The 15,691-nt window shown below is 42.4% G+C and overlaps 1 protein-coding gene across 1 annotated transcript in view; it reads right to left on the minus strand.

The window, feature by feature from the left end:
- The window catches only part of LOC136626748 (zinc finger protein 850-like), a 139,613-nt gene that overhangs the window by 96,267 nt on the left and 27,655 nt on the right, over positions 1-15,691 (minus strand). Inside the window, exons 4-6 of the mRNA XM_066601754.1 lie at positions 8,657-8,721; positions 8,184-8,286; positions 6,439-7,699 (exon numbers count right to left, since the gene is read on the minus strand). Coding sequence (XP_066457851.1) covers positions 6,439-7,699; positions 8,184-8,286; positions 8,657-8,721 — 1,429 coding nt within the window. The remainder of the gene's footprint in view (positions 1-6,438; positions 7,700-8,183; positions 8,287-8,656; positions 8,722-15,691) is intronic.

Here is a 15,691-nt window from a genome sequence, read left to right on the forward strand (position 1 = left end):
TTATGTCCTCAGGGATTAAAGCCCACTTTAGCAGGACAAAAAAACACAATGGGGTGATCAATAAGGGGTTAACCTTCATCACCATCACCCATTTATTCATGGACGGCATAATAGAGGCTTTCCAATGCTTTGGTATAATAGTCCCAGCAGTCATGAAAAATCTGAAAAGACCTTTCTTGGCATGGAGAGCGGCTCCAGTACAATGGAGAGAAGACCAATAGAGGGTAATAGTGGAAATCAAGCCCAGTAAGTCTATCATGTAGCGCAATGATTTCTGACCAAAACCTTTTTTTCCAATTTAACGTTTATTCAGTTGTCCCAAACAATGTACAGAAAATACAGAACATTTCATAACCCTCGCTCAGATATCACAAAGAAATTACAATCCTCTTCTCAGTTCCAATGGCCGGATTCCCACATTAAATACTTTGGGATACAGATAAAAAAATAAAAACTTTGACAACCTGTATGACAAAAATGTTGTCTCTCTTTACGACAAACATACAGACCAAAGGGCAGATGGGCTCAGGATCCAACCCAGTCCTATTATAATCAAAATCAAAACCGCTCTCGCCATATTTAATATTGTAATTTATAACTAAACTCGTTGTCAATGCTATCTGAATATGGGATAGTTCATCACAGAAGCAGGGGAATCAAAAAAAGTTTAGAACGCCTTCGCTGACTTGACTTTACTTTAAAATGTAACTTTTACTATTAATAAAATTAAAATGAAAGGCTTCAAGGACAAACAACATAAAGTCAAAGTGTATGGGGTACTAAATAAACTCGGTCTAGTAACCAACGGATACTGTCACTTGTTTCAGATTGACAGTTATGACAGGAAGGGCAGCATTCCAAATGAAGCGCCACCATCCCTTATCCAACTCCAGAGTAGATAACGGATACCCAATTACCAGTGTCCAAAGCAACAAGGCTTGTCCACTTATGAACAATAGTGCGAGCCGGGTGTGGGTGGAAGTAATATTGTGGCAAAGTGCTGCAATCGAAATCGTGGCGCTTTGCTGTCAGCTTGTGTGAGAGTGGCCTTAGTTCTGGCCTCCTATGGAATGAACTTCCTAAGAGATTTATCGTACGTATCACCCCAAATTTATACGAAGCTCTCTTTTGATCTTCCCTTGGCTCCCCACCTATCGCCCACAATGACACTTTGGAAATATCCACACAAAGCAAATTTGGCTATTGCTTAAAGACCTTTCAATATTTGATATTTGTACCAAAGAATAAACAGCTAACAGAAAGCTTACTCTCTCAAACAACTTGCCCCCCTTTACAACCCTTACAATTGCTCCACCTATCAAAACTCTTCGTCAAATTCAATGAACGTTTTTCATCAACCCGAACCCCAACTGATCTGGAATGCATTATCATGGCACAATGCCACACTAGCAGTAAAATCGCACTCCTCTAATGCATTTTTGGTGGCACTGCCCGATCCTGTGCCCTTTTTGGAGTCAGATAGAAAAAGCTATATGTTGCATAACCAACAGCCCCTTTAGTCTCTCTTCAGAGTATGTGTTCTTGTCCAAACCCTCTACAGCCTACAGGCCCTCAGGAGTCTAACCTCATTACACACATGATCTTAGTGGCAACATTTTAATCATTTTCATGTGGATGCAATCCTCAACACCTACATTTAACCAATGGATTGCAAAAGTAAACAAAATCTGTAGATTTGAGGTGCTAACAAGTTGGGCTAACAGAACGCATGAAATATTTAGGCATACCCGGGACCCATGGTCCAAACTGTTTTAAACGATTTGTTCTTTCGGATGTGAAATATCTCACGTCTCTAACCAATAAACACTATGTATTCATTTTTCAAGGTCATGCCCCTACCAGAAGGTCTTCTCTCTCAACCTTACTCCCATACTTCAGACATTTACCCCGCCTCATGCTATTTTCCCCCGCTTCCCTCCCTTATTCAAATTCAAGTTATGTTTTATTTATGATGTTACACTCAAGCTTTTGTATAATTTGATTTTTGCATGGAAATCAATCTGTTATATGTACACTACCGTTCAAAAGTTTGGGGTCACCCAAACAATTTTGTGTTTTCCATGAAAAGTCACACTTATTCACCACCATGCGTTGTGAAATGAATAGAAAATAGAGTCAAGACATTGACAAGGTTAGAAATAATGATTTGTGTTTGAAATAACATTGTTTTTACATCAAACTTTGCTTTCGTCAAAGAATCCTCCTTTTGCAGCAATTACAGCATTGCACACCTTTGACATTCTAGCTGTTAATTTGTTGAGGTAAGCTTGAGAAATTGCACCCCACGCTTCTAGAAGCATCTCCCACAAGTTGGATTGGTTGGATGGGCACTTCTGGCGTACCATACGGTCAAGCTGCTCCCACAACAGCTCAATGGGGTTCAGATCTGGTGACTGCGCTGGCCACTCTGCCCTGAAGCCCAAAATCCTGCAGCCGCCTTTTCACTGTAGATGTTGACACTGGTGTTTTGCGGGTACTATTTAATGAAGATGCCAGTTGGGTACCTGTGAGGCGTCTGTTTCTCAAACTAGAGACTCTAATGTGCTTATCTTCTTGCTTAGTTGTGCAACGCGGCCTCCCACTTCTTTTTCTACTCTGGTTAGAGCCTGTTTGTGCTGTCCTCTGAAGGGAGTAGTACACACCGTTGTAGGAAATCTTCAATTTCTTAGCAATTTCTCGCATGGAATAGCCTTCATTTCTAAGAACAAGAATAGACTGTCGAGTTTCAGATGAAAGTTCTCTTTTTCTGGCCATTTTGAGGTTTAATTGACCCCACAAATGTGATGCTCCAGAAACTCAATCTGCTCACAGGAAGGTCAGTTTTGTAGCTTCTGTAACGAGCTAGACTGTTTTCAGATGTGTGAACATGATTGCACAAGGGTTTTCTAATCATCAATTAGCCTTCTGAGCCAATGAGCAAACACATTGTACCATTAGAACACTGGACTGATAGTTGCTGGAAATGGGCCTCTATTCACCTTTGTAGATTTTGCACAAAAAACCAGGCATTTGCAGCTAGAATAGTCATTTACCACATTAGCAATGTATAGAGTGCATTTGTTTAAAGTTAGGACTAGTTTAAAGTTATCTTCATTGAAAAGTACAGTGCTTTTCCTTCAAAAATAAGGACATTTCAATGTGACCCCAAACTTTTGAACGGTAGTGTATGTAATTTAATAAAAACAGAATTTACAAAACAAGAAAGAAAAGAAAGAACATTCCAAACACATTTTTAGAGATGAACATGGGAATAGGAATAGAAAAGACAATGGAACTGGGAAAAGGAAAAAGTAAGGACAATACAGACAGCAGTAGGTATCATTTTTTCTTGCAGGTGCTGAGCATCCGATTCCCTAGACCGTTCCTGGTGGAGCAGGACACAAGACTGAAGAATATAGGGGACACCCAGAGTAGATAGACCAGGCCACCTAGATCTTTGTGTGATAGTCTGCTGAAATTCTACCCAGGCTCTCCATATCCGATAATATCTCTCCCTACCAGTTGGTTTGGAAGCTATAAGGTCTTCCATTCTGTTGAGAACAGAAATTTCAGCAAATCACTCTCCCAAAGATGGGAAATCCTAACTTTTTCAGTTATGTGGGAGGACGTTCTTGGCTGGTTGGAGCAAAAAGCTCACCACAGATCTTTTGTAACTACTGTGAGTTGTGGGGATCATAAACAGAAGGGTTGCTTCAGAGGATTTAGCAATATTAGTCCCTGTCATCTCTTTTGTGAGCATCAAGACCTAGGACCAAAATCCATGAGCTGGTGGACAACTTCAACTTATTGTGTCATTCTCTCCCTTTCCACCCCACATCTCTAACATGTGGCTGGGACTTTTCTGCACCAATGGCGGAGTACGGAAGTTACTCTCTACCGGAAGACAATTTTGAAGGAGGTTTCACGTGCTTTTTTAGCAATAAGGGGTCTATGTGCAAACTGATAACATTTGGTCTATTGTGATTCATCAAGTATCATCCCAAGCTCCTCCTAGGAAGAACAGTAATAAGGGAGTTCTTAGGAAGAGAAACTGATAATCAGGTTGTATAGTAATGATATGGAGTGTGCGCGAAGATGGAGGGCAGTGAGAGACACAATTTATTCAAGTCAGATACGTTTCTGTTTAGGTTCATATTTTTATTAAATTTGGATTAAAAATGTTCAGGCTGCAAATAAGCATTAGAGGCTCCAGGCTGTCCCCCCAACCCCCACTGTGGAATGAATTCATTTAAAAGGGCCAGGTCTAGAGATGAGCAAATGTGTTCGTTTAGAGCAATTACTCGATTGAGCATCGCTTTTTTCGAGTAACTACCTAATCGGGCGAAAAGATTCGGGGGGCGCCGGGGGTGAAAGAGAGAGAGAGCTCCCCCCCGAATCTTTTTGCCCGAGTAGGCAGTTACTCGAAAAAAAGCGATGCTCGATTGAGTAATTGTCATAAACGAGCTCGTTCGCTCATCTCTAGCCAGGACCCAACCTTCTAACAAATACACAAAATACAAGAAATTATTTAAGCTGTCTCAAAAGTATGCTTAGTGTCTGCCTCCAAGTGGCAGTAGCTATACACAAGGTCTTAAGCTGTGTCTCCCCATGATACGGATGAGAAATTTTTACCACATTTATTTGTCAGATAAAAGAACTTGAAGATGCAATCAGTTAGATGAAACACTAATGTAAGGCATATTACTGTCAGTGAAAAAACTGACTACCCTAGGCCACTAAACATGGCATTCCATTATGCCATTATTATGGGCACATGATGATTTCATTATGGGGATGCTGATGGGGTGTAGGAGGGAGCCTAATAGCTCAGCATACCCTCTAGATGCTGTTGTCAACAGTAGCAGTATCTATTGGCTTAAATCACTGGAAATTGAGCTAAATTTAATCCTAAAAGCTGCAGAGAAACAGTGCATGTCATTACGAGTGCTGGGAAGGAAGGAACGTTTTAATTTTTTTAGTACTATTTATCAATTTGTCTGCTTTGCTGGCTCTACCTGCCCTCCTCTTACCCTTGCTGTTGGGGTCTCCCAGGGCTCGGTCCTCAGCCCCCTCCTCTTCTCCATCTACACTGGCCCTGTTGGACAGACCATCAGGAGATTTGGTTTCCAGTGCCATCTCTATGCTGATGATACCCAGCTATACACGTCCTCCTGGGACATCACAGCAACATACCTCCAGAACGCCACCGACTGTCCACTATCTCTAACACTATGTCCTCTCTCTACCTAAAACTGAACCTCTCAAAAACTGACCTACTGGTGTTTTCACCCTCTAGTAACCGACCTCATCCTGACATCTCCATCTCCAAGTGTGGCACCACCATAACTCCCAGACAGCACGCCCACTGCCTTGGGGTCATATTCGACTCTGACCTCTCCTTCATCCCCTACATCCAAGCTCTTGCCCAAACCTGTCAGTTGCACCTCAAGAACATCGCTAAAATACACCCTTTTCTCACCATGGACACATTAAAAATGCTCACTGTTGCCCCTATCCACTCTCGGCTCGATTATTACAACTCGCTGCTGATAGGCCTCCCCTGCTCCAGACTATACCCTCTACAATCCATCCTGAATGCAGCAGCCAGGCTTATCTTCCTGTCCAGCTGCTACTTGGACGCCTCTGCCCTGTGCTGGTCACTGCACTGGCTGCCCGTCAAATACAGAATACAATTTAAACTCACTACCCTCATCCACAAAGTGCTCCACAGCACCGCCTACCCTACATTGCTTCCCTCATCTCAATCCACCAGCCAGCCCGGGCCCTTCACTCTGCTAATAAAATCAGACTGAGTGCCCCTCTAATTTGAACCTCTCATTCCCGTCTCCGAGACTTCTCAAGAGCAGCACCAGTCCTCTGGAACGTGCTACCAAAAAATATCCGGGCAATCACTGACACACTAAACTTCAGGCGTGCTCTAAAAACACACCTCTTCAGGGAGGCATACCATATCCCCTAAACCAAAGCCCTCAGTACTCCACCTGCTAACATGTTCCCTGTCCCACAGACTACAATCCCTGCTAACCGTAATCAACCAGAACCTGCAGTCATCCTAATTCCGCCACTATACGGTCTGACCATTGTGTGTATAGTATCCCTCACTCTCCACCTCGCCATACCGTGCACATCTCCAGCCCCTTTACCTTCTGTATCACCCCATTACTTGCAGTATGTAAGCTCGTTGGAGCAGGACCCTCACCCCTAATGTTTTCACCAATTGATTACTTCATGTAACCGTTGTTTTGTGTTATTTCCCCTGTATTGTAAGCACTGCAGAATATGTTGGCGCTATATAAATAAAGATTATTGTCATTATTATTAATTAAAAAGAATAGCTAAAACAATAACAAAAAATTGCTTCTTCTCTGATGAATTATTTGATGGTTAAGAAAATGTGGCTGAAATTCAAAATATTAATATGGCTTCTCCCCTGTGTGATTTCTCTGATGTTTAACAAGATATTTTTTATCGGTAAAACATTTCTTACATTCTGAACATGAAAATGGCTTCTTTCCCGTGTGAGTTCTCTGATGTCTAACAAGACATGATTTCTGAGTAAACCTTTTCCCACATTCAGGACATGAATATGGCTTCTCCCCTGTGTGAGTTCTCTGATGGTTAACAAGGTATCTTTTCTGGGTAAAACATGTCTCACATTCTGAACATGAAAATGGCTTCTCCCCTGTGTGAATTCTCTGATGTTTACTGATATCTGATTTCCTGGTAAAACTTTTCCCACATTCAAGACATGAAAATGGCTTTTTCCCTGTGTGAAATCTCTGATGGTTAACAAGATATCTTTTCTGGGTAAAACAGGCCCCACATTCTGAACATGAAAATGGCTTCTCCCCTGTGTGAATTCTCCGATGATTAACAAGACCTGATTTCTTGGTAAAACTTTTCCCACATTCAGGGCATGAAAATGGCTTCTCGCCTGTGTGAGTTCTCTGATGGTTAACAAGATGTGCTTTCTTGGTAAAACTTTTCCCACATTCAGGGCATGAAAATGGCTTCTCGCCTGTGTGAGTTCTCTGATGGTCAACAAGATGTGCTTTCTGCGTAAAACATTTCCCACATTCAGAACATAAAAATGGCTTCTCTCCAGTGTGAGTGCTCTGATGTCTAAGAAGAGACGATTTCTCGGTAAAACATTTCCCACATTCCGAACATGAAAATGGTTTCTCTCCTGTGTGAATTCTCTGATGTATAACCAAATATGGTTTTTCATTAAAACCTTTCCAACATTCAGAACATGAATATGGTTTTTCCCCTGTGTGAATTCTTGTATGTTTACTAAGATATGATTTCTGGGTAAAACATTTCCCACATTCTGCACATGAAAATGGCTTCTTCCCCGTGTGAGTTCCCTGATATCTAATATTATTTGATTTCTGGGGAAATCTTTTCCCAAATTCTGAACATAAATATGGCTTTTTTCTTGTGTCAACTCCTTCATGTTCAACATCTCTTCTGTAAATGTTGTGTTGCCAACTAGTCTGTGATGAATCAGAAGATGGAAGCTGTTTAGAGGGATCAGATAATAGATCATTGCTGTGAAGGACTGAGGGTATATCTGGGATAGTGTCAGGCTCTACATATGTATCTTGAATGATATCATTATCTTCCACTTTACAATCTGTTGATATCAGATGTCCCTCTGAACTCCTGGCATCATCATCTGCCGAGAATAAAACAGATTCTAATATTTTTGAATATAAAATAACAATTATATATATATTTTTTTATATTTCTATATTACATATTCATGCAAATTGAATTTCTAAAAGCATTTCCCAACAATAGTTCTCACAATATTTAATGGAGCACCTAATCTGACAACCAATCTAATGGACCAAAGCTTTCTGTATTTTTCATCTCCATTGAAACCGAGTACTTCCACATTGTAGAACAAAGGCCACACCACGGCCGAAACATCACTGCCTTTATGGAGAAGAAATAAAGAAGGCATCTTAGGATGCTGAACATCTTTTATTGAAAATCTCTTTGTGCTGCTCTGTTACTTGCTTTTCGTATTGTCTTGAGGGATCCAGGAAGTCAGGATCTACTACTGAGTGTGCACTTACATGGCTTTCCAAAAAGTTGGATCTATTTCTGTTGTACTGCTGGAATCAACACCTTATCTTCTCTACATGTAGTCTCACCTGGGGGGTTATCTGTAGGGATCTCCTCTTTACACGGCTGATACCCCCTCACATGTGTCTCTGTAGCATCAATAGGGATCAGATCTTCATCCGGATTCACAAGCTGTGAAATAAATATTGTAAAAGTCATCACACAGTTGGAGAAGTCGTGTGGAAGGTTTTAAATGGCCAGAAAAGGTCATTAATTAGTATGAGGAGCCGGAATGACATGACAGCAGTAGTGATCTGGGCCAAATAGCTGCAGGTCTCCTGTATAACTCCAACCTGTTGCTTCTTTATTCCAACCAGAAGTCTCCAGAACCAGAAAATAGTGATAAGATGCGGAGATCTAATGTCTGCGGTCGGCTCTAATCCTGCCATCTCCAGCTTTCGCATTACCCAAGTATCAATCATATAATAAGACTAAACACAAAACCTTCCCAGCCGTCCTACAGACCAGAGGGAAGATTTCATGAGACCTTCTCTCCATCTACCTGATCATCCTGTGGAAGAAGAGGCCGGGGACATCTCTCCGCTGCTGTTCTCTTACTGGATCTACCTGCAGAAAACACAGACAGCCACTAAATTCATTCTCTACATACAAATAATAAAGGCCATGTGGATTTAGTCCTGTTTATTACCTGGTGGTGGGAGGAGCTGGTGGTCCTCCATCATGACATCCTTGTACAGATCCTTGTGTCCTTCTAAATACTCCCACTCCTCCATAGAGAAATAAACCGTGACGTCCTGACACCTTATAGGAACCTGACAACACAATGATACCGTCATCACCCAGACACGTTATACCACCATAGCGTTACTGTATAATGTCCCAGCATTCCCAGCAGCGTCACCTCTCCAGTCAGCAGCTCAGTCATCTTGTTGGTGAGTTCTAGGATCTTCTGCTCATTGATCTCCTCCAGTATCAGGGGGTGAGGTGGAGGCCCTGTGATTGGGCTCAGAGGTCTTCCCCATCCATCAGACACCGGGGCCTGACAGCCATCACTAGAAGTCTTCTTCACTACCGTGTAATCCTGTTTATGGGGAGATACATCCATCAATATCACTGCAGGCATTTCCAGAGTCCTTCATGTCTCTATTATATCCATGTGTTATTAAGGTTCTGTTCACCTCTGTGTTCATCAATTTCTTTGTTCTACTCATCGAGTGTCGGATCTATTATATAGTCGACATCAGCAGCACCCAAGAACCCCATTGCCTTATAATAGATCTGTTGGGTATCTGTCATTTTACCAGTAAAACTGCCCAGCCGGCTCTATTATTTTCCAGCATTTATGACCTAATCGGCAGTAAATCCTCAGCCGTAGATGTGAACAGAGACTGACAGAGATAAGAATGATGGAACGTGACGTCATCCCCAGAATCTCTCACCTCTCCTGTAAGCTGGAAGAGTATCTCTAGGGTGAGGTTGAATATACTCTCCGCCATCTTGTCCCGGTTCCTCTCCATCCTTGTCGAGTCAATCAGGAAAATCACCTGGCATATAAAATATCAGCCGAGGATCCTGGATCGAAAAAAGAGAAGACAATGCAAAATCATACACAATCCTGTAATAATACAGCATTTAGTACTGTACTTTAAACCCATGCTATGGTATATTTATGGTGCAGGTTTAAAGCTCCTGTAATCTAGTAGGTGCAAATTGGGTGTTTGGTGGTCTACTCACAGCCGGGCTCCTACTGTAATGGCTGAGAGTAGAGAAACCTCCAATCCCAACCATTTAATCTTTTCTATGCCTCAATCAATAGCAATTATAAGCTGCATGTGAATGGGTAAGAGGGAGAGGGGTGTCCCCCATCAGCACCACATGATGTGATCATGATGATGGGTTACCATGGCAGCAGGAAGCCTAACAAAAGCCTCCATATCCATCAGCTATCTCAGCCTTTCAGATCTCAGCACTGTCAAAGCCTAATAGGCTACGGCATATACATAGTATACTGCATTAAAATAATGCATTGGATTATTTTAGAAATTGACTAATCAAATCTTCAAGTCAACCTTGAGAGATTAAAACAAAGTGTTCAGAAATGTTCAATAACAGCTTAGTGAAAAAAAATCCAATGTAAAATAAAAAAATAACCCACAAAACAAAGTGGTGCCATTAAATATACAACTTGTCCTTAAGAAAACAAGCCCTCATATGGCTATGTCGACAAAAAAAAAAATGTGATGGCACTTTTAAGAAGACAATGAAAAACATAGCTGGGTCATCAACCCCCCAGGAGTTTGTTTCAATATCTGTCCATTCTGCAAGAAAAGAACATTACAGTTTTGGACGGAGTTTGTTCTGTTTTAAATGGCTTTAGCTCCGGTTCTATCAGGGCTATTGATATGCTTCTGATGTCATTGTGAAGCTAATATTATTGGCTTTATGACACCATAAGTTTGTCTGTAGCCCTTACACGAGGCTTTCATCATTGACAAAATATAACAAACAAAAAATCTACACAAATTTGGTATTGCCACATCCATAACAACCCGCACTGCAAAATATTATATGATTTCTTCCACATTAATTCAAGACACGCTACAACAGGCCCTTTTGGAGAACTGCCTACTTCTTTTATGATATTGCTATTATAGTACTATTAAAACCCAGTAAAGCTCTGGGGGGGCGTGGCCTGGATGGAGAAGGAAGCAGCAGCATGAGAGTGAAGCTCCATACCTCCAGGCAACAGAATAAAATAACCCATGGCTCACCTGACAGCTGCAGAGACAGGTAAAAGTGAAAGCTAAGAAAGGAGGCAGATGAAGTGGGGGCCAAACCGACTCACAGACTTCTTCATAGCCTGTGATCAGGAAAGCGCATCAGAGCGGACAGCAGTGGGACCCACTGTGGTGAAGAAACTGATGCTGGGAGCAGTGGACGGAGGAGATTTCCTGCTCCCTGATCAAATGGTAGACAGTAGCAGTAGGGAAAGTAACTGAGGAGAGCAGAGAGAGGAGGAGGACAGTCTTCCAAGCACATGGCCAAATGCAGAGCCGTCGCCACCCTGCAGGGACAGCCCAAATTCCACAAAAGACAGAATAGAGCAGCAATCACCCTATAGAGCAGTATTTCCCAAACTCCAGTCTTCATGGACACCCACAGGTCATGTTTTCTGGATTTTCTCAATATTGTACAGGTGATGTAATTATTGTGAGTGCCTCAGACACAGGTGTTCTTACTATGGGATATCCTGAAAACATGACCTGTGGGGATCCCTGAGGAATGGAGTTTGGGAAACTATAGAGCAAAGGAGCCTCCAGCTCTGCTTGACACAGCAATTGCAGATAAGTCATCACAAAGCCCCAGAGGAAGAAGATCCTTTACTTACAAATTTTCTGCAGCAGCAAGGCAGCATCAGAATGCTTCATCAGAGATATGATGATAGCTCTGAGGCGCTCTTTGTAAAAGGACATAATCTCACTGAACGCTACACTTAATTCCTCTGTTAATGCACTAGGGGGCAGAGTGAATCATCTGGAGGCTAAGATGGGTAAACTAACAAATTCACATAACAAATTAGTTGACGCACATTATAGTATAGCTGATGATCCTGAAAGTATCAAACTAAAGCTAGCAGACCTTGAGGATACAAGCAGACACAACATAAAAATGCCAGGCTAGCAATAACACTCTCCTCGGCGGATCTCCCAGAATTCATAGATCGTCTTATCAAAATGCTGCTCCCAGACTCCAAACAGGAGGAACTAATCATGGATAGGGTTCACAGGCTACCACGTCCAAAAACAATATCTGAAAATGTTCCTAGGGACATCGTAGAACGTGTACATTTCTTTTATATCATAGAAAGTATGATGCAAGCAGCGAGGGAATCTTCCACAGCCCTACGATAAGATCCAAATCTTTGCCGACTTATCCCAGGCAACTATTCTTGCAAGCAAAAAATACAATCCTATCACCTCCCTTCTCCAGGAAAATAGCATCCCATACAAATGGGGATTTCCAATAAAGCTCATAATAGTTAAAGACGTCATCCCTTAAGTTCTCTCAAAGCCCAAAGAAGGCCAAGACACACTATAAAAATAAGGTATCAATACTAAGGAACAAAACTACTTGCCTATCTCAGGAGTGGTCCAAAACACACCATTTCAGAATAAGGATGGATAGACTAAAACAGACCCGACAATAACCCCAATCTTAAACTGCTGTAAAAGTGGAAGCAACAGAGGAGTTCTCTTTCAGGGAGAGAGAGGGGGGACCCGACCTATCCCACCTCTGTCGCCAATATGTCAAGAATCAACTACTCCAACTGCTCTTGCCGCTATAACCGCTTTTGACGGCAGAGCTTCCATTGATCACTCCAGCGGAGTTGCAAGCATAGAATTGTTTGAATACAAGCGGATTTGTACCCAGCTTTCCCAGGCTTCTGACCCACATGCACAATGAAAGCTCAAGTGACCCCCTGATCCAGTCTTATGTCTCCAGCATTCTGGAATACCCACACACACTCGCAGCCACCACCAGCTTTTAAAAGTTAGCTGAAAACTAGACTATGAATTATGAACACATTTTCATAGTTATGGTTCCTTTTAAAACGGACAAGGTTCAACTAATAAACTGTAGATTTATTCTAAAAAATACTAGCAGTGCTAAATATCAATATGTATGTAAAAATATACAGAAAAGGATGTTACAATGAAGACAAGATTTATAGGCATACACAACAGACAGTACTTAAAATAAAACAAGGGGAAAATAACAGAAAGATATCGGATTTGGGATGCTCAGCCCAGGGTTCTGATTTGTGCAGAGTCACAGGAAAAAACAGGACAGTCCATACACTGTGGCGCACCTCTGAAGGTCTGACACCCAGGACCTATCCCCCCCCCCCCCCCCCAGTTCTTAAAGGTTTCCCCAGAACACACCTCCATCAACCCTCTCTGGGGTCATTCAGGAGGGGTGAGGTGGAGGTGGAGGTATCTGTGGAAAAACCATAATTCCCTATTTGTGCCATATCTCGGCAGGAGATCCTCTGATCGGGAATATACCTGTCATATTTCCCATCATGAGTTTATCTACTCAGCAATAAAAAGTATGACCCGGAAGTTATAGCTAGGTACATGGATACACCATTTGGAAGGTGTTCTGGGTCCGCACCTCAATTTGTGTAGATGCATTTTATTGGGCTGGCCTGCCTGATTCCGGAAGTATAATTCATATGAGGCTAGGACCTTCGCACAACCAATAATGCTTATTAAGAGATTTTCTTCTGATTTGAATCTTGGAGCCAGGATGTCTGTGGGTAATACCAGAGGTGTCAATTCTCGCTAGCAGGGGGTATTTACTATCCTCCTGTCCCTTGCTTAAGGCCTATTAAGACACAACGATTATCGCTCAAAATTCGCTCAAAAGCCATCTTTTGAGTGATAAAAATTGCATCTAAACGCGCGGCCATTGTGCACTTTTCATGCACTATTCGTTCAGCGCTAACTTTTAGCAAGCTAAAAGTCAGCGATCACTCTCTTATCAGCACCGCACTCTGAGTTCTCAGCGGCATACCAGCATTCTTTCAGCTGGTATCCCGCACAGAGCTTTTAGTGATAGCTCTGACAACAAAGCAGCTCCTGCTGTTCTCGGCACTATCAGCTCAGCGGGATACCCACTGAGAGCTCTGAGAACAAAGCTGTCTTCTGCAAACAGGGGGAACCTTCATGCACACACTAATAAGCTCTTAAGTAGCTAATTAGCTATTTAAGAGCTCAAGGAAAGTGATCCCTCAAAACTGTCACTCTGGTGCGCTGACTCCCTACCCTACTTAGGAATCGCCCTAACTCCCTCAGCTGACGCCCTCCCTTCAGCAAACTTTCCCTTCTTGAAGACCTCAATACAAAAAGAACTAGATCGCCTCTCCGCATACGAGCCCAGCTGGATGGGCAGGGTGATACTGTACAAAATGAATATACTTCCTCGAATTTTGTACTACTTCAGGACCATCGCGGTACCTATCCCGGACTCCATATTTGCCACATTTCACCAGCAAATGTGCAAGTTCATATGGAGAGGAGCAAAACCCAGAGTGGCATTTTCTATCCTAAACAGGCCTCTGAAATTCGGAGGATTGGGCATTCCCAACCTCCGAAACTACCATAAAACCTTCTTAATCGACCAGACCAGACACTGGTTTAACTCTGAGACTGATAAAAAATGGGCGACTATTGAATCAACCACAACAGGAGCTCCCAACTGGAAGACTTATCTCTTAGCTAACTCAATACAACTTCAAGGAGACCCACAACTCCTCCCGTCAGTGAAGGCCTCACTACAAGCATGGCACACAATAGGAGGAGGTGTAAATGCAGAACAAAGCACAAGAATCCCTCTCCCACTTCGCACCCTAAAACACTTAATCCCAGACCTCTCCTTTCACAACTGGCCACACAAAGCATCCATGACTATTTCAGACCTGTTCCAGGGTAGCAACCTACTTGACTTTCGACAGATACAGGAAAAATATGCAGTTCCCCCATCAGAACAATATACATATCTCCGTATCTGCAACTACTTAAAAGCTCATAAAGCCACCTCCGTATCCCTTCCAGACCCTCTTAACGACCTGTTAAACGCAAAAATAGCAACACAGAAAAAACTAACAAAAACCATATGCACCTGTCTTTCTGGCATCCAATTTTTCAAGAAAACGATAAATTTCCTAAACTGGGAAAAAGACTTGAATAAGAAATTCTCTCAAAACATGTGGTGCGATGCCCTTAAATGGGCCCACAAGTCCTCCGCCTGCGCCTCTCACTGGGAACAATACCAAAAACTCTTAACCAGATGGTATTGCTCTCCATTAAGATTGTCACAGATGAAAAAAGACATCTCACCTCTTTGCTGGAGAGGTTGTGGGGGAACCGGGTCTCTACTCCACATATTCTGGTCCTGCCCCCACATACGCCAATACTGGACTAAAATTTCACAATATATCTCCAACCTGCTTCACACCTCAAACAAATTAGAACCTGAATTTGCTCTGCTTTTAATAGGTATAGGAAACACACCCAGAAACCACAGAGTAATAGTATCTCACATACTACATGCATCGCGAGGTCTCATAGCGAGGAATTGGAGATCCAAACATATTCCATCTATAGAAGAAATGCAGGATATTGTCTCATTAAACTGTGTACACGAAAGATTGATTGCCCATCAAAAAGACACACTACCCCAGTTTCGTAAAAATTAGGCAGTGTGGACCCAAGCAATGAAAATGCCAATAGGCTACGACTAGTCGGGAACTAGTCCCCATCTTGTCCATCCTCTGCCCCTTGCCCCTTCCCCTCCCCTCTATCTTCCCATCCTGCACCGCCTACCCGCTAACCCTGCCTAATGGAGGATATGAGGGAACACACCAAATATTCCAGGGGGACGGGGGCCATCTCATCCCCTACCGCAAAGCCTACCCACAAGAGTATTTTCTTCGGAACAACAAGAACAAAGACTTTATAGGAGCATCATTCGAAAATACAGTGTCAACGAGTTTAGGTACCTTAGAGTTAAG

The sequence above is a fragment of the Eleutherodactylus coqui genome, chromosome 4, assembly GCF_035609145.1.
Source record: "Eleutherodactylus coqui strain aEleCoq1 chromosome 4, aEleCoq1.hap1, whole genome shotgun sequence".
NCBI classification, from domain to species: Eukaryota; Metazoa; Chordata; class Amphibia; order Anura; family Eleutherodactylidae; genus Eleutherodactylus; species Eleutherodactylus coqui.